Source organism: Atractosteus spatula, chromosome 2 (assembly GCF_055471065.1).
Source record: "Atractosteus spatula isolate fAtrSpa1 chromosome 2, fAtrSpa1.hap1, whole genome shotgun sequence".
NCBI lineage: Eukaryota > Metazoa > Chordata > Actinopteri > Semionotiformes > Lepisosteidae > Atractosteus > Atractosteus spatula.
In genome coordinates, this window is record NC_142707.1 from 54,986,373 (window position 1) to 55,010,542 (window position 24,170).

The following is a 24,170-nucleotide window of genomic DNA, read 5'->3' on the forward strand; positions in this document are numbered from 1 at the left end:
AGTTTATCGTACAATATGTCGTAAAAATACCATAGACCTCCTGAAAACATATGGCAGCACAGTGACACAGAGGTTAGCATCGCTTCCTCCCAACACTGAGGCCCTGGGTGCAGTTCTTGGGGTGCTATCAACAGTGGGTTTGTATGTTCTCTCCATGTCTGCGTCGGTTCCCTCTGGGTGCTCCAGTTTCCTTGCACAGTCCAGAGACATACTGGTAGGTTTACTGGCTTCTGGGAAGACTGGCTCTGGTGTGAATGCGTGTTTGTGTGCTGGGATGGACTGAGCTCATTTCTTGTCAGGAAAGGCTTCAGCTCCCCCTTTACCCTGAACTGGATAAAGTGGTTAGAAAATAGGGGGATGGATGGTTTCGCCGAAACTGTTGGACTATGTTGTCCAAATGATAACAGTTTTTTTTACATTTGTGAACTTTTTCAAAACATTAAACCCACGGGATGTATGGTTGTGCAGACTAGGTCTAGGTGAACTAAAAATCTCCAACTGTAATAAATCGTTTTATTTTTTCTACCTGTGGTTCATTTTGAAACAAGTCAATTCTAGAATAAAAACTAATGAATCTTCCCCTTCGGTACAACATATCCAGATAAAGTAATGTACTTCTCAAAATAAACTCCTTTCGTAAAAATCTGCAGATGAGACACTACAAATAAATGACTTCCAGACCGCAATGGGGACCGTGACAATAAACGTCTGCATTCAAAACCGGCAGGAATTAAAAAATTAATTCACGATATGCGTTCGGACAAAAACATAACAACACCTCTACCTAAAATCGTCGCCTTGATTGAAAAAAAATGAACCGAAATATTCCCGTTGCCTAACAATACCCTTTCTCTCGACTTGGGACTTTTTTTTTATCATATTGTACTCCTTATTTCAGAGTAGACCTAAGCCGAGCACAGCTACCCTGATCTTTTTCGACGGTTTCTATTTTAATTCAAACGAACAAAATAAAAGCTGTTTCAAGTTCTAAATGCGACTTTTTTTAAGGAAACGCCTCATCTCGCTTTTACCAATTTTTGTGCCTGAAAAAGAAAAGTTTGTAGAAACTTTTTATTTAAAAAAATTACCGACAATGTCTCCATCTGTCCACCAGAGGGGTCCTTTCCAATCGGCTTCCCTTCCCCCACCTCCACAAAACAGTCCCGTTTATTTATACACGGCCAGCAAAACAAGAACTTAAACCTGCACAAACTCCGGGCGCCTCTTTTCACCTCGCTATTAGACTGTCAATCGCTGGTAAGTGGGTCTCTCTCACACACCCACAAAAAGCGCAGCTTTCTTTTTTAAAAAAACCTTTACACTTGCTTCCAAGTAAACCGGCCAGACACATTTTTTCCCCACACAAAGAGAACTTGGGAGCTACTGTGAAATTAACACAGGTGACTTGCGCAAATATCGCAGACAGCTCCGTAGGGGAGGGGGGTGACACCCGATCTCAGTCGGTCGGCTCTTTCGCTCTGCAAAACCGGTAGTCAGTTGCATGCAAAACAAATACCGGCAGGTCTACGAACAAAAGGAGAGCAGGGGGAAAAGCGATTTCTGCAGGCCGAACAGTAAAGCAATAGCGGAGACAGGGACCCGGGTCTTACATGGTGGTGATCTTCCGTGCTGGGGTTGTTCTTGACCGATGATCTTGTCCTGGATGAGATGTAGTGGCTGCGGAGTTCAGGCTGGGAGCTCTTGCGGGTGTTCACCATGATTCCGCCTCTTCTCGGCCCTGGCTGATTTTGTCTTTCTGTTTGTTACACTGCCTCAGTTACTGGAGTACCAAGGCGCCATTTCTCTTTCTCTCTCTCTCTCCCTCTACTGTCAGCAGACCAACTCTTACATAGTACTTCCGCTTGCAGTGGCTCAAGGTTTGCTTACACGCAAAGACTGGGCTGCAACGCCAGCCCTCAAAAAGGTGTTAAAAATGTTTTCACGTATGTTATTTTCAAAACAACGGGGAGATAGAGTGATCGTTCCGTTGCCTTTTTTCCTGCCCTGGATAATGTTTCAAACCACTAACCCAGCCAGATTTTTATTTAGAAAATGCGCGCTGGTTGCCAAGCGGCAGCAGCTTTCTGTGTCGTTGATTCGTTTCATTACAATCTGTTAAATCATCCTCAATTATGTTTTTCCTAAATATTCCTAAAACATATGTATGTATTTGAAAGACTACACGTTCAGAAAATGCGATCAATAACGAGAGCCAACGCTGTGGGTAGACGTCAGTTTTATCTGAATGTGTGCGTGTGGAAAGCCAGCAAAGTGCTTAGCAAGCAATAATTTAGCCGGCTTCGAATTTCTCTTTTATAAAAATGGAGTAAAAGCCGCAGTAAGGGGCTATGTTGAAGAAAAAACTCTTGTTAGTGCGGTTTTAAAATGTGTCGAGACGTAACCCTTTTTTTTACATCAAGGTGGACTGCTTTTTTAGAAATACTGTGCAAGTTTTGTTCCCAAGGCCGTCCGTCACTAACTCGGATTTTGTCTCCCCCTGCTACAGCGCTCCTCTAAACACCGAGCCATGTGCGGGACACTCTCTGTTTTGGTTTGGGCAGGAAAGAGAGATAGATTGGGGTGGAGCCAGTTCATCGTTCGACCTATCCGAAGACCCATAGCTGTTGCAGGAGAGGTTATACTTTACTTGGCATCATTATCCCTCACTTTTAAGCGACTGTCAGGAGCCGAGTTTTAAAATTATGGGGAAAATCAGTGCTTCGTTAAAGACGTGAAAAACATTAGGGTCGGTCCCGCGAGTGGTTATATTTGCAAAGGGCATGGAGAAGGTACTCGAAAACGCACTAGTGACAAAAACCTCTATAGGTACCATAAGTAAGTTTTTTTTTGTCATGAAAAGCACAAATTCGAGACAGTCTCCTGCATTTTAAACCGGGGGACAATATCTTTGTATTTAATTGAAATTTAGCTATTTTTAATTGCATGTACAGTCTACGGATGGGGACTTAGTATTAACGCATCAGTACATCAGGAAATTGCTTCATCATTTGAATAAATGGGGAAATATAAAAAAAGGGAGACTGTACAAGACAAAAGTGCAATTCAGCCAAGGCATGGTCATGGGATCTTTAAGGTTCAAGACATCAGGACGTCGATTTAACAAATTTCAAAGTGCTCTGACATCTTAAAAACATTCACAGATTTCAGCCGAAGCATTTGAAGCCGGATCGATTAGCTACTTACTATAGAGGAGGCCTTTTCACACAGTAAACCTATGTTCATACTATGCAACGTATTTAAACTTTTTTAAGAGTCTGATGGCTAATACTGAAGATTACTGCTGTACAACACTATATATCCGTTTCCTATTCACTTCATCCAATACAGGTTCACAGGGGAGCCAGAGCCTATTCTGACCAGCAACAGGCCTAAGGCAGGATACAAACTAGATGGGAAGCCAATCTATCACAGGACACACACACTCACGCCAGGGCCAATTTTCCCAGAAGCCAATTAACCTACCAGCATATCTTTGGACTATGGAAGGAAACCAGAGGACCTGGCAGATAACCCACACAAACAGAGAAAACATACAAACTCCACATAGATAGCAGCCCAGGTCTGGAATTGAACCCAGGGCCACAGCATTGCAAGGCAGCAATGCTAAACATTTACCCATTTAACATTTAACTCCACTTTACCCCTTTCTCATACATACATACATACATGAGCGATTGTAGAAGCGAAATGTATGTGCTCAATGGGCTCACATTAACTCACCTGCAATCAAACACATTCTGGAGGAGGCAGCACAACAGAAAATATGGACAACTATGGTGTAAGGCAGAGCTACCCTCTGGTCAGGATGCCAGTTCATTGCAGTGGAACATACACACACAGGGATGATTCTGACACCTGAGTTAAATTAAGACAAAACATGCGCACCTACAGAAAGCCCCTGTTCATTCATGGGGAGAGTGTGCAGCTTAACACAGTGGATAGCCCAGTCCAGAATCAAACCCAGGACCCAAGAGCTGTGAGGCAGGAGCATTAAATTGTGAGCGTTGACAATGCTGGAGTGGTTAAGTACTCCCTCACTCAACTTCAACATTTACAATCTGAATTTCCTATTAATTTAGCCTCAAAACTTAATAGGGTTTATGCTAATTAATTTTTTTAGCAATTTGAAGGGCATCAGCTCCTGAGGGATTTGAGAACATTTTAAAGATTTCTCCAAACAAAATCTACTAATAGAAAAATTAATTTCCCATCAAATCCATACTTGTACAGTACTTAATTACAATTTACTTGAATCAGGGAATATACAGTGTTCCACTTTATTTTACAAAAGAAGCATTCATTACAGTCCCCTCAGTCCGTCATTGTGACATCGGTTTTACTTATGCCTAAAATATTTAGTCACTTACAGTATAAATTAGCTTTAGTTTTACAATCCAAGTCTGTTTTCTGTATTTGCCTCAACTCTTTAATTATAACTTGCTTTTTTCTCCCTACTTCATTTTAAGTGCCAAAATTCCAAGATTCCATTTTATTTGTGAACAAGCGTTTTTATCATTTTCTCTCCTTATCTGTCTAGTATCAAGACTGTATCTATATGAAAGAACATTGAATTAAAATATACAGTCTCCAGACTGAAGTAATGTCTCTTTATTACTGTATTAAAACATCAGTGCTCACCTTTTACTATTAAATAGTTTATTACTAAATTGAGCAGATCTGAAAGCTATTTGTATCAATACAAATGTAGGTCCCATAAAATGTCTACCAGATTTTTATGTTTAGAAATGAAAAAGAAAGATTTGAGCCGGGGAGCAAAATCCCTGCAGTACTGTCAATACCAAAAAGATCCTAAAGACTTCAACAAGATAAATGAAAGTGTGACATAAACATGTTTTAGTCAGGTAATTGCCAGTATGCTTCATTCATTTTAGTTTAATTTAATACAGTTTTCATATCTATTTATTTGCTTAGGAGATTTTGTTATTCAATATAATTTACATTAGAATAGAAAACATCTGCTTTGTCTCTATTATTTCAAGGCTGTGTTGATTAACATTAGGCATTTTGCTAATTTAGTACTGCGAAAAACAAGCAACTAATGTTTTGTGCCTTTGCCACTAAATGTGAAGATTTTGAAAACACTTGAATCAGATCCCCTGAAACCAGATTCTGAAACTTGATTTAAAAAATGTTTTTAAAACAAATCCTTAAAATTAAGAACAAATCAGAGGCAAACGGACAGTCTCCCAGTCCACTTGCGCTAAAGGTCTGGACACCAGACGCCACGAGAGGCCTTTAGGGTTGTCTCGAGCACATTAGGATCTTGTGGCATCCATCTGTTTACCACTGGGTTTTATATAAATCTTCTACAGAAGCACATTATGTGGTTTTTCTTCATTTGTTCTCCCCAGACTCCCTCTTAGGCTATACATTTACCTTGTGGAAAGGGTCATTTAGACTCCATAAAATACATCGTTTGTACAGCACAATACAGTACAGGAACAAGTAATAGGTTTATTCCATGCTGAAAAGAGAAGAAAGGAAACAACGTTTCGGCTGTGGAGCCTTCTTCAGGTGTGAGGGTGTAAATACACTCCACAGCCGAAACATTGTGTTTCCTTTCTTCTCTTTTCAGCATGGAATAAACCTTTTACTTGTTTCTTTGCAGCCTACGCATGCTGACAGCTATCCACCTGAACAACACAGTACATCCCCCTTTCTGTCAAGGCATTACCTTTTATCATTTTACAGTCTTATTTCATTTGGACAAACCATCTAGAATCAGCAGTGTTCCTTTTGTTAAAAATGTTACAGCACTCCAGGTAATAGGTTTATTTTTTATAAAGAGGTAAGGCTTGACTGTTCTTGATTTATGATAAAACAGAGTCCTCTGAACAATACTTCTGAACAGGTTCTCATTTCGGAGAAACTGTGCCATTAATGAAATACTGTGTAAGCAAGGAAATCACTGTACTTTACCTTTAGCTTGTCTCTTGTTTTTGTGATGTAAGACTTATGCTGCCATTCAAAGCTCTATCATGTTCCCAGGATGCCTGGTCACCTGACTGCAAGCTAAGCTGACCATCTGCTCTGTTTTTATTTTGATCAAAGCATCTGAGCTTTAATTTTACTTAGTGGGTCAAGACAACACCATTACCAAATGTGTAAGTAAATCATTGTCTTTCAGTTTCTTGTTGGACTAATTTTGCACATTTTACAAGTGTATTTACATACATTTATACAATACACCATGGAAGACAATGTGTGTGTGCAAATACCGTGGATACAGATGCATTTGTATCAGTTTAAATGCGTTTTTGATTGTATAAAGAGTAATTGTGGTTCTTCCAGGACCAAAATGTCCATTAAAAACAAACTGATTGAAACCTAAAAAAGTGTTTAAAGGGAACTCCTATTGGTTCAGAAAATAAAGGATTCCTAAAATTGTTGAGTGTTGTTGATTTCCTAATAGAACATCATCTCCTAAATAAAGTCCTTGACAAAATTATGTAGCATACTTTGAATAAAGTACATGTTCAGAATCGTGTGATAGATTTTATTGCATAATGATTTTTTATGAAACCTGGCATGCTGTCCTCACAGCAGTACCACTGTATTATTAATAATAAGTGATGCTTTAAAATAACTCACAGCATGGTGTGACACTTGCTAGTCTAGTATTGTATGTCTGGATTCTACATAACCAGAGCAACACTATAAAATACTCACAGCTTTAGGTGACTAGGAAGTGTCTGTAAGAGTTCAGATAAAGTTTGGGACACCTGACAGAGGAGATATTTGCTGAGATGTGGGGGGTCCCCTGATCAAATACAATTGTAAAGTTTACCTTGTTTTACCTAGTTAATTAAGCTGTGAGTTAATGATTGTCATTGATCAGTCCAGAAACACACCAGTTGAGATCACGTTAAGACCACAGGAGAGGACAAGAAGTGGAGGAGAGAGGGGAGAAAGAAAAGGAAAAAGAGAGAAGAAAGGAGAGAAAGAAGGTCAGACCACAAGAGAGGAGTTGGAACCTGAGGCTTGCGCCAGGCAAGAGCGCCTACTGCATGATCATCCAAACAAAACCTGACTAGAGCTAGGTATCTGAACCTTGCTAGAAAGAGCTTGCTAGTCTGTATTTTTAGGGAATTTGGGTAAAAGATACAGTACCTCCTTTAGAAGCATCTTTCCTGCTGAGGGGTGCATTTTTAAAGTAGAGAGATAGGCTCCCATTAATTTTGTGGAACCCCAGTTTGCAGAGAGGGAGAGATTTAACTTCAGGTTGCATTGCATTTATTTAGTAGGCAGATTAACTCTTATTTGGCCTCTGTAGGCATTATTTGAGAGTTTTATAGTAGAAGTCTGGAGGATTTTATGGGTGATTAGAACGTTAGGCCTACTGTAGACATACAGTAGTAACTTGTGTGTTGTATGTTATATTGTGTATAGGGTGTATAGCATAGTGTTTGTCTTGTCCTTGTTAATAAACATTTGTTTAACCAAGAGTACCTGGATCATTACTCCTTTCAACAAAGCTGTGCCTCTAATGAGAGTACAAATACAATAACAAAGGTTATATTTTCTTCCACAAAACAGTATTTTGTATTTTTTCCCGTTAGCTGAGAGTGGCATCCATTTTTCTAAAAAATTTTCTATCCTTGGGAATTTGCAAATTGCTATAAATTGTTAGTAGAACGTTTTTTGATAGTTTGAACTTTGTTTTCCTCTGGAAAAGGAACGATAAAATCTAATTTAATAAAAATGCATTATTTCATTATATATATACATATAATGTGCATTTAAAATCTATGGAATAATATATTTAAATACAGTTGAACATAATATTTTGAATGTTTTTCGCGTGGTTAGACATTCAGTGGTCTACAAAATAAATCGTTTTTCCTATAAAACATGCATTTAAGTTTAACTTACTAATAGTGCTGGAGCATTTCTTTTCCACACCCACAAAACTACAATTGTTACATTTGTTACTATTATCACTACCGTCACAAGAAAAAAAAATTCAGAATCAGTCGGTTTAGTAATAGGACCTAGATGCACAATCACAGAGCGAGCTACTTCAACTACAATCAGTAATATGCATAAAATTGCATCTTCTAATAAACCTGTGTTTTTCCTTAACCTTTAGAAGCTTGCTGTGACATTGCATTTATCCAATGAGTTCTGGCACAATTTTTAAAACGTGACGCCGGTGGTTTCCAGACAGACGGCTCTGACGTCAGCATGCCACTGTGGGGATAGGGATTTGTCAGGCAAGGCTGCTGATAGAATCTTCCTGGAGATATACATAGCTGCGTGACTGTGTGGAAAAGGCAACTGGTAACAACAACAAAAAAAACAAGCTTTTCATGCCGAGGATGCTAAAAAATACATTATTATATTCATAATTTAAGCTACGGTGTTAACAGAAGCTTGGCTTTATGGTGATGTACACACCCTGCATGCAGCATTGGTGAAGCGGGCAGTCCGTTAATAATATCTTAGCACTAGACCCATGTTTGTTGCTCGGAATTGTTAAATAATTTTAAACGTTATACCGTAATTGTTATATTTAAATGTTTTTTAATGAGTCGGTGTTTTTTGAAGAGGTGAATTTACTGTTTTTTTGGTATGAAATGTGTGAACACTTCAGGGTAAAAATTGCATTCCCTCTGTAACTTCAGTACAAAATATGCATGAAATCACGCAGTTACACGTGTCCATGTTTTAGTCCCCAATGGCTCGTATTAGCAGGATTGCAGACCGGAGTTAAATTAATCGAGAGTACAGATTCTCCTGGATGGGGCGTTAGACCATCGTACAGTAGGTGTGCCCCATATCTAGTGCTGGTACTCTTTTAAATTGCTTAAGCGAGGTGCCCTTAATGTTCCTTCATGCTATCATGTTCCTCATAGGTGTAGACTTAAAATTTTGCAGCACGTATAAACGTCTGTGTACAGCTGTGTAGAGGTATTTAAAGTTTCACTTATTTACTGTTCTATGCATGTAATACAATGACACGCAAATATATTTCCTCTGGGTGTGTTTCCTTAAAGGAACCATGGTACAGTAGCTCAGATGGCAAGGGTGTCTAGCCCCTGCCTGGAAGGTCCTGGGTTCAATCCCAGGTAGGGGCAAGTGATGTAGCTTGCTCTAATTCCTTCCAGATGGCTCCCAGGACCACCCAGCCTGCTTTCCAAATGAGTCCTTCCGGGGGTAATAGACCAGCTGGAGTGTGATGCTCACCACATTACAGTACCTCCACAATCTAGTGTCGGATGGTCAAGAAGAATGTGGCCCTTGCCCCCCATTCCCCATGGGCCTTTATGGCCTGAAAATGGACCTACTGTACTTACCTCATGTTGCCTTAACAGGCTTCTGTGCCTTTGAGATGACAAAACCCTCAAATATAGACGTGTTCATACATGAATATGCACTGTTTGTGTTCAAACTAAAGTGTGTTTTTTACCTTTGAGTGCATATAACATTTAAGAATATAAATGCTACCTTGGTCCAACGACTCCGAAAGGATGACATTTTAGATGCAACTAACAATGGTTTAGGGCTGCTCAGATTTCTTATAAGATTTAATCATCTGAAGAGCAGGTTTAATCATAGCCTGGGACTTTTTATTGTAGTTGCAGTAGTTGTATTGCTTAATTTGTAGAACATTAAAAGACGCTAATTACTTTAGGCATCTTACTTAGACCAGAGCTAATGGTATAGTGTACGTCTCCGTATCTAGTAAGAACAATATCCTTTACAAACATAACCTTTTTGCTGTTTGGGGCTTTTGTAGCCTGACAGTAAATTTAGCACAAAACCTTGCAGATATCGAAGGCATTGCCTTGAGAATTAGTTAGATAAGGTCTGTATGATGAATCACAGAGCATGGTTTTGAATCAGTTTTAACCCATTCAGTCGAGCATACGAAACAATAAAACAGAAAATTTCAAAATTGGTTTACAGAAAAAGTTTGCTCCAGCAGTTATTTTAACCATGGTTCATTTAGGCAGAATTTCAGGGATATGGAAACATTGAAGAAATGTTATATTCTGAGTTGATATGAGCAGACTTTGTTAAACAGGTTAATTATTGCTTGGATTATTAAGCCAATGTTATTGAATATACTTCACTGATCCCTGAAGAATAGGATACGTGATACATGAGGATTAAAAAGATTCGAGCAAACTCTGATGGTCTGAAAGACCTTTTTTTGTTTTTTATTATCCATCCTGAGGAAGGCTTAGAGTTACTACTAACTGCATAACAAAGGAATTAGATTGGAAATTTTATCCACACTTTGTTTACAGAGAAAAATCAAATCATTTATGCCTTGTTACATTTTCCAAAGTTAGTCATAAGCGGCAATAACTTGCCTCTTTCAACCTTTAAATTTGCCATGTGTTCTGTAATGCAGGATTCTCTGTAGTTTGTTTCAAAAGGATGAAATGGGTTTAATAGAAAGAAAAAGTCTACAAAAGTAGGGAAATTATGAACATTCAGAGTAATAAAGTGGCATCTCTAAATATTGAGAAGGAAGTCCTTTTCTTTGGGTACAGTATGTTGTTAGTTATTCTCAAGGGTTACAGCACAATTTCAGTAGTTGTTCTTTTATAAAACATTGAAAATGAAATTATTAATTTCCGCTATTAGTGGCAGATTAGCATGCCATTGTGGCTGGAAACTCCAAATCTGTGAGAATGTATTATCTCAAAATAAAGCTCGGTTTGCAAATCCTTTACCGCAGATGGTAGGCTGTCAGGGATAGTGTTCTCCAGAGGACACGTTTTGGCAACAACAGTCTGAAAGAGGTTCAAATAATCACACCCTTCAAAGAACACGTACTGTTTTCTTTCAAGTACATGTGTGAAAAAGTCAAACAAAAGAGAAGGCCAGTATGCTCATTAAGCACTTTTTACACAGGTTTCTGTGTTTTACCTTGACACTGCAAAGAGAGAAAGAAATCTGAATGTGTCCATCGTGGTGGTATTGTATATGGAGTAAGAATTTCTGTTGGTGGATGTATAGTGTCCGCCAGCTTATTAATTTCTTCTAAACCAATGAATAGGCTGGTTTGTGTACATCGCATAGCCTACACAAACTATTGCAAATCATTTGTCAGTCCTTATAAGATATAGTTTCTTGATATACTGTAAAATACAACTCAGATTTATGAACCTTTCCAATGGAGTGGGGGCTTGGGTTCAACCATGACAAATAAAGTACATAAGTACCTTAGAAATAATTCAGCATCTACAGTTATAAATGATGTTATAAATTGCAGGCTACTATTCTACTTTCCCTGGAACTTGCTTGGATAGAGTGCTTTCCTGGGGAAATCACATCTTTTCATATTCTAAAGTTAGGATCGACAGGAGCTATTTCAAGGAATTTGGAATGAGAAAGTGATGCCGTAGCCAAAACAAGGAATGGAGTTTCTTGGGCCCTGATGTGGATTAATGATCTGATGCAATGCTGGGCACTTCCAAATGTTTCTGAGTTACCACTGGGACAGCTTCTGTTACTATCCGTGGTGCCAAGAAACAAGTGAACTTCCGTGGATCACTGAAAGAACAAATGGGCGAATTCCAGGAATTATATCAAATCAGGCAACAAAGCACGTTCTCTGGTTGTAAACTGACAGTTTATGTCAGTATGGTAAACTCTGTATGTTACCATGAAATTCCTTTCTGCAGTTAGGAAGTTGACCTGGAATTCAAGGACCAAAAAACAAGAGTTGCTAAAAACTGTAAGATACGAAATGTCAAAATTATAGTTTGACAAGTCTTACATTAGAGGAGGATTATAATGTTTTTTCAATAGCAGTATTTCTAATAGTGGACATTATAATACATCTAACAACATTATTTATACACTCTACCACCTCTACACCTCTACACCCACAGATGTGTAAGCTGTATGTTTTATATTATACATGATATGGCCAATGCTTGTTTAGCTGTGTAGGTTATAAACTGAGTTTGCTTAATCCAGTTTGGCACTGCCTGTGTATTTCTGCTTGCTGCATGTGATGCATGGGTTTGTAATGATGCCGTTCTTTGTTTCTTTGCAGATGGACAAGAAGTCGCACTATGAAAGACGTGAATAATGCAAGAGAGAATGACAAAGATACAGTGTGGTAGGTCCAGTCAGTATTTTTGTTTTAATAAATTGACAAATATTATTGAGTCTAGCAGATTCCACAATTGTTTTTTTTTTCAATTTATCAGTAGTTTCATGCTCTACAATCCTAAACATGCTTAATAGTACTGCTTTACAATTGTTAAGATTTAGGATACGTAAAGTTACATATTTGCTGAGGGTAATATTTTCTTCATAGTATAATGAACTTTATCACTTTACCTAGCTCTTGATAAGATTTGAAGCATTTTACAGGTAGGATAAATTTATCTACACATCAGGATTCGCTTCACTGTGTTATTTTGTTCAATTGTCAAATCAAACAAATATCTAAAAGTACACGTATGTATTCAGAAGACTGTTGATTCTGAAAAAGACAAGGATCAAAGTCTTAATTCGGTAGTGGATCCAATTGCCAACTGTCATGCTTTTTATCTCTCCCCTGCTTTGTTTTTTTGTTTCGTTATTCCTATCTTTTGTTGTGTTCTGTTAATTAATGAAAGAGACTGCAGTGAGTGTAGCTGACTTGGTAATTAAAGGTTCTTTTTAGATCATGTTGGCCCAGTGGAATTAGGGAGTACACCATCCTCCTCTCCTTAGAAAAAAAAGAGTTTCATTATCCCTCAGGGCGAATGGTGCAGAGAGCTGTGAGAATGATGCACCCATGAGCAGGGGTTTCTCACTGGAAGACTTGCTTGATGAAGTGGAAAAGATCGGCACTGTCAGCACTGGAGATAAAAAGGTAGGTACTATGTTTGCTCCTTGAATTAGAACAAAATATTCACATTGTCTTGCATACAACAAAGTATGATGTAGTTTGATGCTTCTTTTTTCTCAGAGGTGGTGTTTGTGTCACTCCTGGTGCTGCTTTAGAGAGAACCTGTGTTTTTTTTTATATTAAGCTCATTGTCTTCAGGGGTAAATTTCAGGGTGCATAGAATTTGCTCTGACCTTTGGAGACATACAGTAAGGATTGTTCTGGAAAGGATCTATATGGAATCGTAGCATCTCAGTAGTTAACTGAATCATACTGTACTTTGTTAAAATTTAAAAACACGTTTGGAAAGACAGCAACAAAGTAGAATGTGCAAGAAATGGATGTCTGTGCAGTTTATTAAAAAAGAAGGAAATTAAGGACTGAATATTCCACGCTAGACCTAGGTTTTTATGGAATGGAAGGGTGTTTTGGGAGAGGTCACTACGTCATGATGACCCCGGAACAGGAGACATGAGTCTAGCACTCTCATCAGCAGCGGTAAACTTGGGCTGGACATCCAGACTTAGTGCGAGTCAGTCACACTTAACGCAGAGGATGATCTTGAGCACAATCAGCAGTCACGGTGGGAAATTCTAAATTCACAATAACATGACAAGACATGACTAGGATACTTCTGTGGAATTCTGCTCTGTCAGCAGGTGACATAATCTCCCTGTGAGAGGAATCATTAGGCTTTCCTATTAAATGTGTGTATTTATACGTGATTAAAGAAACCATCCATACAAATTGTATGCCATCAGTTTTTGACAGAAAGTCTCATGCATCCCCTTTAAAGCTGTTAAAAATTCATGTAGAAAAAATGCAGGGTTTCCTCACAGCTGAATCATCAGGTCTTGGACAAATACTGTGTTCCTTCATTGCTTGTAGAAGTTGTTTAGAAACATCATTTCTAAAGGTTAATAAAGGGATTGGAAGCCATTTAATTTTCAAAGTGAAAAAAGACTTACTGCCTGAATGAGAGCAAACTAACGAGCAGCGCCTCCATAACAAAAATAACACTATGATGGCTTGATACTTACAAAACCATCAAAAAGCAATGTGTTTCAAACACAAAGCTCTTCATTGGGCAGCATCATGGGTAGTCTGCAGCTTTGATCAATCTATGCCTGTGGATCTCAATCAGTGGTCCATCAGTGTCAGATTTTAACTACCAAAGAGCCCTGAAGTTGTTCTTTCAGCAACCCAGGAGAATTGGCTTTTTGAGGGGAAATTGTTGGCTTTGTGAAGGAGGAATAAGTTGTTTAAGCACTTTATATATTGTATATTTAATGTAATGTGTAATTTTATGTATATCAAAATATTCTAAACTATTTATTGTAGTGCACTGTAGTGCTTACTGTTTAAATAGTTACTTTGTAATCATTCTTTTTCTGCCACAACCAACAGCCGGTACTGCAAACCTCTGTTTATGTTTTCATGCCATACTGAGGTGCGCCATGCCACTTTGTCATCTCTGGGGGGTTACCACCTGGCCTAAGCCTTTTCCTTCAGGGAAACCCTGGCTTCCTGGGATAGGCTTCTGGCCACGGGACTCTCAGCTGGATAAGCAGTTATTGAAAGTGATGAATTGAACTTGGCATCCTCATGTACACATCAAACAAAATATTAAGAATTATAACGTGAATGCTTCACGTGTATATACCGTATGTCGCTCATTTTTCTAAATTCAAATATCTACAGTGGAATCTACTTCCCCCGACAATGTGAATGTGAATTCACAATGTGAATTTCAATCAGGCTCCGGTAAGTACTCAACAGTAAGGCTGTACTGTATCCTCTGTTTTCCCATTTCTGCAGGCAGAAGTTGTGGTGAAACTGTGGAAGAATGGATTCACAGTGAATGACGAGGGACTTAGGAGCTATTCTGATGATGAAAACCAGCAATTCCTGGACTCAATTAAGAAAGGGCAAGTTGCCAAGTATTCTTACTTTTGTAGTTCAGCTAGGTAGCTGCGTTAGCATGTGTAGGCTGCAAAGGAACAAGTAAAGGTTTATTCCATGCTGAAAAGAGAAGAAAAAACACTTCTTCAGGACACCTGAAGAAGGCTCCACAGTCAAAACGTTAGTTCTTTTTCTGTTCTGTTACCTGAAGAAGGCTCCAGAGCCTAAACTTTGTGTTTCTTTTCTTCTCTTTCCAGCATGGAATAAAACTTTACTTGTTCTTATTTTTGTGTTGTTAGTGCATTGGGCACAGTTGGAGGAAAGACACTTGGGACAGATTTGTGAAAACTTTCAACTGTCAACATTGTATTTTGTATCATGTTGGATCACTGTTAATATTCATTGTCTGTGTTTTATATTTGGATTTTCAGTCTAAAGAAGAAACAAAAGAAATATTGTATCACTTAGTTTTTCTGAAATACCTTCACATATTCCTTGTTTCCTATTATTGGTCAGTGGACACATAATTAATATAAAGCTTTTTGCAACTTTCAGGCTATTCAGTTAGTTTATATTACCTAATTTGCAAAATACAGTATTAAGAATTTGGTAAAACAAAAATATTATTCTACAGTGGTTGCCCATATGAGGACCAAGAGTCTAGGATGGGTGTATAGTTAGTGAGAAATGTAAAGGCATTGAATAGATTTGGTATAAAGATACATGCATGTTCCATATCATGGGTTACATGCTTCAAGGTTAACCTTTCAACAGATTCACTTGGGAATACAGCTTTAGTCCATCAGTCTCCTTAATGTGAGAGTCTGTACATGTTCTTCAGGTGCTGTGGAAGCAGTGTATTCCTTACGAGAAGTTATAAATAAATCTTTCACCGAATGCTAGACAGTGACCCAACAGGTTTAGTTTGATTTATTGAGCAGGGACAGCTTTTAAGGTGCAATATCTATGACTTATGGGATATGAATTTAAATCTTAACATTAGAAACATTAACACTAAAAAGTAGAACTGTCTACAGAGAGTACAAACTTAACTTCTGTTAAGTCAAAGTAATATATTTAATAAATATCTATATTCTTTGAATGTCTGTCGCTAGTCACTTTGCAGAGGCATCAGTCTGGCTGGTCAATTGTTAGCAATCGCTACTAATTATCATCTATCTGGTAGCCATTTCAGCAGACATCTATTTAAGAGGACTGACCATATGTATACATTTTCATGTATAGAGAGCATAGCAACCAGGAAGGCACAATGTGCAGTGTTTAATATTTCTTCCTTGCTGGGCTGAGTCCCTGTGTTTAATTTCTGGGGTGCTATCTGTGTGGAGTTTGCATGTGATCCCCTTGTTTGCATACAGTAGGTTTCTTACAGGTGCTCTGATTTCCTCCCACTGTCCAAACACATACTGGTGGGTTAAGTGGCTCCTGGGAAAATTTGCCCTGGTGTGAGTGTGTGAATGTCCATGTCCTTGTGTCTGCCCTGTGATGGACCGGCATCCTGTCCAGGGTGTATCCTCCCTTGCATCTGTTGCTTGCTGGGATAGGCTCCAGCTTCCCCCCACTATCCTGTGCTGGATAAGCTCTTATTATCTTACAAACTGTGGTTTTGGGGCACTGGACTGGCAGAAACTTTTTAACTTCCAAGATATTCATGGTTTCTTTAGAAATGTCCTCTCTGAAAGTTGTGTAGACTTGGATCATCTTTGATTTTCTATCATGTTTAAACACCTTGGGACAATACTTCACTGTTAATTAAAAAGAGAGAGGTCCCCTTAGCATAGGAACAATAGATCCATGAGTTTACTTTGCAGTACATCCTTTCTTGCACAACAGTTACCATTCATCGACCCTGGAAAGAACAGAACATTATTTGTCATCCACAGTGCACACATTCAGTTCTGCATGAATTGTCAGAATACATGCATACTTCACTTAATGTCAACAATCACAACACTTATGAACTGCACCATAAACACTATCAGAGTAGGTGAGTACTAAAACATTTTTAGGACACTTGCAAACCCTTTGTTATGGATCATTCTTGTTCCACTGTTCGGATGCCTGCAGGCACACAGCAGTCTGTCTGGACAACTGCCATTATTAGAGAGCTGAGGGAGCATTGGTATCTGCCTACAGTAGTTGGGTACTTTGTCACCTGCCCAGGCACCTGGCAACTGTCCATAACAATCAAAGTTGTGTTTGTGTGATGAACTTAATGTGCAGAGAACGAGAGAAGAAGAATTTGAAATAGTTTAAATGGAACTTGAGGGTGAGACAGGAGAGCTAAAATGTGATTTAAACACAATCACACCTTTTTCACTTCTTAAAATGTAATTATGTACCACATAGACCAACTACCCCAGTGGATATCCTCATCATTTTGAGTGTGTTCTACAGGAACCTTTAGATTTCTTCATGTGTTGTTTGATATTTCAGTATAGGTCCACAAGTACGGACAGTAGATGTGCATGCCCTGTCTTGCTGTTATTAACGACTCCCCCAGAGAATTATGACCTGTTTTATTCTTACAAAGGGAGCTGCCCTTGGAGCTGGAGAGAGCATTTGTGGATGAGGAGCTGGAGGTGAAAGTGGAAGATTTGAAAGATGAAATGTACAAACCCAAGAGGAAGACATTTCACCCCTTCACTGGCCGAGGATACAGACTCGGAAGGTGAGGAACATTTTTTATTCTAAAATATGTAATATTAGGAGGACTAATATTGAGCTGGATGTATGATGTACCAGGGTATTGAACCCTTGGTTTGTCCCACAGTTTCCTATATTAAAATATATATATAGATTATTTTACTTTTAAAATTTACAAACTTGTCTATTAATGTCTATATGTGTTGTTACAAATTGGTGATCCCCATGCTGATAACAATTAGTATTAGGGGAATCCTACCACAATACCCATCGTTACATGTTTTGAGTGTGTCACTCTCACACCCATTGTTACACACTTGTGGTGTGTCACTCCTACTGTACATCCCTTGTTACAAACTGGGTGAAAGAGCCCAACATTGGGCATAAATTGAATTAAATAAGAAAATGTTTAGAGAGGAAACTAGGTCCTGCAAGCATGTTGTAAAAGCTAAATAATAATTTATCCCCTATTATTATCCTTATAATGAGGAAACACCAAGTAAAAACGTGTGTAAGCTTGTGGTCATTTGTTCCCAGCACACTATTGAACAAGATACAGGGTAACAGACTTAAAAGATGAACAAAGTTTATTTACAAGTATTAACAGAAACACACAATGTTTGCTACTATTTTTTAACAATTATTTACCAGAACGATGAGTGCCCAATCAGGACAAACTCACACCTTCAGATGTTGCTACTGTAACTAAAAGGAAATCTTTACACCTAAACAAAATAGTCCATCAGAGTATATGCAGGATTTCTTTTGCCTGGTGGATACCAGCAAAAGAAAATTAAAATTCACAAAACTATAAGACATCTCTCCAGTTCCAAATGCATTTTATCTACAAGCTGTTTGTATTTTTGCCTGCCAATGAAAATACCTGCAGATAATACAGTTTCTTGGTATGACTGGATGATTTTAAAACACCCCTCTTTTCTTCATCTCCTCTTTAAAGAGTGTATGGGGTATTTATTCTGTCTGGGGACACATTGTACGTATTACTGTATTGCTCACAAAGGATTGGCTATTCTGGTGCTGTCCTTCGGATGAAACATAAAACTGAGGTCCTGACTCTGTGGTCATTAAAAATCCCATGGTGTATCTTGAAAAGAGTAGAGGTGTTACCCCTAGCATCCTGGCTGCTACACACTGGTGGTGGTGGAGGGGGTCCCCATTACCTTTAAAGCGCTTTGAGTGGAGTGTCCAGAAAAGCACTATGTAAGTGTAAGAAATTATTATTATAATTTTAAATTAAATTTGCACAAAATAGTGAGAAAGAACTGAAATGTCAGCAGTTGAATATAAAAGCAGTTGAAGTTGATTTTGAATTTTGATATGGATAACAAATGCATTTTAACTCTGTCAGACCCCCCTGCTAGGGGAAGGACTGTTCTGTCTTTTCAGTTTATCAAGATGTGAGTGAAAACAGGTGAGGGAACCATTAGAGAACAGTGATCATTATACAGAGTTCTTTGAGGTTTATTTCAAAACTGCAGATTGAGCCAAAAGACTATGAAAGATTTTAATCTGTTTTTGTATTGACTGGATAAGACTACAAGGGAACTTGATTCAAAATTCTTAAAGGCACTGACAAGGTGTGGACTAATTTACAATCAATAGTGAAACACAAGGCAAAGCACACAAGTGGAAACTATGGGGAAATGCATTTAAGGCTGAAAAAAGGAGAGGTGTTTCTATGCGGTGTGTTGTTGGAGTCTTGAACAAGCTGTCGAATCCATGTTGTGAAAGCTGATATGCTGACTGAATAGTTTCTCTCGTTTTGAACCTTTTTTATACAACATCAGTATGAGCCCTTGTAATTATTAGTGGTGCTTGCCAGTGTTCTCAGTACATAATGAGGCCACTAGATGTCTCTTAATCCCCGTTTTTCCCTTCTGAATATTGACTAAGAACCCAAGCTTTGTTTTCAATACCTTTGTTTAAATGTGTGTTCTTTATTTTGCATTTTTGATCAGATGTGCAAAGTATTATGCAAATTCTTTCAAAGAATTTTTGTTACCGCTGTTACAACACAGAAGACATTCTAGACAGGTAACATTAAAATAGTACTCATGATCTTCTGCTATTATGAAAGAGAATCCCGCCCCAGATTGCTGCAGTGTTTTTGCTAATAACGAAGTGTCTCTGTAAGTGGAAAATGGTTGGTAATGTGATAGCAGTCCATGGGGAAAATGAAAGGCTGAACCGATTTGCAATGTACAGAACACAAATAAAGTGAATTTGTACATTAGAATTAAAATTAGGCCAGAGGAAAATCTCCTTGATGCAGGGAGAGGGTAAACCATGCAAAAAATAATATATGCAGTATTTACACCTTCCAAATCCAAAGATTCTTTTCATAACAAATGCTCAGAAAGACAGAGAACACAGAACACTAACAAACAGACAACACTGTTTCAAGGTAGAAATGATGTGCCAGCAGATAATAATGTAGACTTTAAGAGAACTTCATGGCCCTTTGATCACTCCTTTTCTATGAACCCTGTGACACCTGGACACAGTTGGATGCTCCTCTGATTTTCCTTTGGACCTCAGGCACACCAGGAGTTTGGTGTCAAAGTCAGGGTGCTTCTCGACAGGTGTGATGGTGATAGGCGTTTTGTTGACAGATTCACAAAAGTTTGAAAATGACATATCGAGTTGTGTTCTCACCAAACAACATATTACAGATTGCTTTTAAACAGGACAACCTGTCATCTAGCACAGGGCCACTCCTTAGGAAAACTAATAATTCCTGATTGTTCTGAAACTGAACTTGGTCTGGCTATCATGAAGTTCAGATTCACTGTGACGAAAGGTTTTGCATCATCCACAGCTGTATGCGATTCTTCCAATGAGTGTAGACAGCTGTGCCTTCATGGAAAACCACTCAAAGCCTCTGGATCTCAATTAAGCTGAAAACATGTTTGTATAACAGTGATGTTTAAAAGAAATCTACTTCTATTATAGCAACGTCTCTGCACCTCTCAGTATAGAAAATTGTTTTCTTTCAAGATGTGTTTATTTTTAATATGGCAAAAAATTCTAATAAAATCAATAAAAATCAAAGCTACAATATAAGCTTGGAACTACAGTATAAGGTTCTTAAGAATGTCTTAATATCATTATGTAGCAGGACAGAAAATAGAAAATGTTGGTTGGTCAAGTGGCAAAAATAGCTGCAGACAATCTACTGCTCTTATAGGATTGCCAGGCTAAGTGAGGTATGAGAAGATTGTATTTAGAAACCATGATCATGTATTTAGAAAAAACAATCACTGCCAATCCATGTATATTAAAAATAAAATCCTTTAGAGCCAAGTGTGCATAAGGCAATACAAGATTACACACTGTTGATACAAGCATAATAGAAAGATATTTTCAGAGTTCTAGGAAAACAATTTGTAGATGCATATTTAAATTTGAACTGTTGCTTTACATAATTTACGTAACTTTTAAGCTTCTTGTTCTTGCATTAAATGTATTTTTACTTCCATACCCAGCGTTGCTCCCACAGTGGTAACGAAGGACACAGAAGGCCCTCCAGTCCCTTCTCTGGAAGTGAACCACACGCAGCCTGTCACCAGTCTTCAGATCTGGTTGGCAGATGGAAGAAGACTTGTGCAGAAATTTAACCTCGCTCACAGGTGGGTATGTGGTAGAGAACTTACCAGGGTGTTCAGGAAGGAATGAGGGGACTTCAAGTCAATAAGTCTTTACAGATGTTCTGGCAATGCTTTCATTGAATGGGACTACACAGCACTGTGATAAGGCCTTTATAAACATTACACAACATGATACATCAACGTGATAATGGGTATAATTACAGTGTGTCTAATTATATATGATAAAACGTACTGTATATATTTATGAAAAATAAGAGTTCACATGAATATTTGAGAACCACTGTTACTGAACATGGAAGCTCAATGTCAGTTCTCGAGTGCATAATGGTGTGTTCCATAATTTTTTCCTGATTTCTACCTGGAGTTCTGGTCTTACATTTTGGTTGAATATGTCTCATTATGAATCAATACGAATAGTCACTTGGATGTAACGCCATTTTTACAAAAAGTTATGATAATGATAACAAAAAGAATTTGGTGAGCTTAAATGGATTGCAGGCTTCATCCAGTTGTCTTAAAAGTACCGTATACTGTATGCAAGCAAGCACTGACTTGTGTCCCAATATCTATGGTCACTTTAAAACACTGGGTTGAATGCAAAGTATGTTTTTGCTGTAAAAAAATGTATGCTTGCAGTTACCCAAAAATAGAACATGTCATACGGTATTTTGTAATTCATTTTAATGTAATACCAAATGACTATAAAGCAAAAAAAGTTTTCCAGTATCTTTGGAAGACAATGTAAATTCCTCTTTAAATACATGTAACATAGGAAAACATAAAAATCTGTAATGTTTCTGTTATCTTCTGCGAGTAGGATTAGTGATGTCCAGGACTTCATTGAAAGAGCTCAGGGAACTAACTCACCTTTCATCCTCACAACATCCCTGCCACTCCGTGAGCTGAAAGAAAAGGACCTCAGTTTGCAGGAGGCGAATCTGTCCAACGCAGTGATTGTGCAGAGACCTCTAACAGCTGAAGCCCCTTTTGGACACTCCTGACTGACAGCAACCTGTTTCTGCAGAGACCATTCTTCAGGAACCCTGCGAGACAAGGGATGTCTTGGAAAGAAAATATGAAACTTGATCTTCCAAACCCAGAAGGGATATTGTACATTCAGAATGCTTTCTCAAAACACAATACCTTAGCTAAATTGTACACTTATGTTTTGTTTTAAGGAAATTAAGTGGTATGTAAATACCTTTAATGGTATTTATTGACTGAAAACACTGTAAATTAATTTAACAGAATGCTTGTTGTAAATAGTATGGAAATAAAAAGATTCTGGTTAAAGTGGAAAAAAAAGTGTGTTAGTGAGGTTGGAATATGTGTAGGCAAAACTGAATTTGTGAAGTAATTTTTGTTGCATCTACAGTATAAAAAGTGTTTCGATACAAGTGCAGGACTATCAGTTACAGCTTTTCTACATTCATGCAAATGATGCCAGTTTGCTTAGTTTATTTTAAAAATAATATTTTAAGAATAAAGATGTTTCCGGGTCTCCTGAGTTGCTCAAAGGTGTGGCCCAAGTGCAGGTTGAGGTCTATTTGCCTGGGTCATGTGACTAGTCTGCTGTGATTGGGCATCCCCAAGCAGCCGAGCATTCTCTCCAGGGACTTCCTGTGACCTGCCTGTGATTGATGTGCGTCTCTCCCAGTTGGCACAAAAAGGTAAGTGGTTCAAAGGTCGGCAGGTAGGAGGAGTCTGTCGGCATTTCCTAAGTCTCCCCGTGTGATTGCAGTGTGATGTAAATCGAGACATGAAAAACACAACTGGTGAATCCAAATTGAGTGAGGGTATAACAAAAAACTAGAAAAAAATCAGTATACCCCTTTTTGTGTACTTGCATTAGAGTCATTTTTGCTTATTTCATGCCTTTCAAATTTGGCAAGTATCTTTTCTTAAGGCAAACCTTGTACCAGTTTGGATAGACATACTGTACTCTGCATTTTTATATCTTTTTTTCTTACTATAAGTAGATTATGATGCCAATCTTCCTGAATCACCTCATCACCTTTTACTGTGCTCCATAAATAATACTTAAGCCCTCATTTTCACGAAAGGGAAATGCATGTTAAAGTATTTTTGGATGGTTCTGTATATACCTTTTATCTGTCGAATTGGACAATTTTTATTTTAGGTTCAGGACTTTGAAATTTAATGTTTCTCCGAATAATTGTATTTTTATAGAGTACCATAAACACCAAAAAAAACAAAAAATATAAATTACTTATCACGCTTTTAGAGTAACTGTGAGTCAAAAGTTTTCTCAAAATATAATTATGACAAAATAAAAGGTTACAACAGCAGAAGGTCCTATATATATATACAGTACTTTATTAACGGTTGCAGTGGTGTTAAGACACTGAACTGATGATTGTATGAAATCTGTTCACTAAGAAGAAACTGAACCTTTTTAGTTTTGGACATACTGTAGAAGACTGGAGGGTGGCCTGATTGAAAATCTTCAAAGGCATTGACAGTCAACCCAGCAGACTGTCAGAATATACAGTGAAAAACGAACCAGAGGACACAAGTGGGAACTAAATGGAATTGCATTTCAAGTGAGAACACGAGGCACTTTACCCAAAGATTTTTGGGAGTCTGGAATATGCTACCCTGCCGTGTGGTACCCTGGCTTCTTTCAAGAAATGGCTGGATGAGATCCTCAATTACGTACAAAATTAAAGTGGTCTATTCTTTGTCAATGGGTGCAAAGGGGGCCACAGGAACCTTGTTTCTATGTACTTCTCTGAGTAATTTGTCTCCAGATTCAGCTGTACCCACTTAAAGAACAATCTAATGTGTACAGGTTCTCTTATTCTCTGAATTTAGGTCACTTGATGTTCTTTGGTGTCTTTTGAACCTTGTAAGTTATTAAGAGTTTATTTTCACTTTTCAAAAAAAGTGTGACTTCTTGTGATGTAAACTGTTATCAGTAAACAGGACATTTTAATACGTAATGTGATGAACTGTATATATTGTACTGATCAGTCTTGGAGAGCTAGTGGTAAATGACAAATTCAGAACAAACCAAACTCACCAAAAGATAATATATAGTTGCAATTTTACTTAACATTGAAGGGGAACTA

The 24,170-nt window shown here is 38.0% G+C and overlaps 2 protein-coding genes across 2 annotated transcripts in view; one reads left to right on the top strand and one right to left on the bottom strand.

The window, feature by feature from the left end:
• atad2b (ATPase family AAA domain containing 2B) overlaps nt 1–1,829 on the bottom strand; it is a 92,218-nt gene extending 90,389 nt beyond the window's left edge. Inside the window, exon 1 of the mRNA XM_088931337.1 lies at nt 1,611–1,829. Within this exon, the coding sequence (XP_088787463.1) occupies nt 1,611–1,718 (108 nt within the window). The 5' untranslated portion in view covers nt 1,719–1,829. The remainder of the gene's footprint in view (nt 1–1,610) is intronic.
• A 6,390-nt stretch (nt 1,830–8,219) lies between these two features.
• ubxn2a (UBX domain protein 2A) lies at nt 8,220–22,383 on the top strand. Its single transcript, XM_088935019.1, has 7 exons — nt 8,220–8,322; nt 12,059–12,124; nt 12,754–12,868; nt 14,702–14,815; nt 17,341–17,474; nt 20,956–21,099; nt 21,896–22,383. Exons 2-7 carry the CDS (start codon nt 12,078–12,080, stop codon nt 22,077–22,079), a joined length of 738 nt encoding a protein of 245 aa, XP_088791145.1. The 5' UTR covers nt 8,220–8,322; nt 12,059–12,077; the 3' UTR covers nt 22,080–22,383.
• Nucleotides 22,384–24,170: the final 1,787 nt, after the last annotated feature.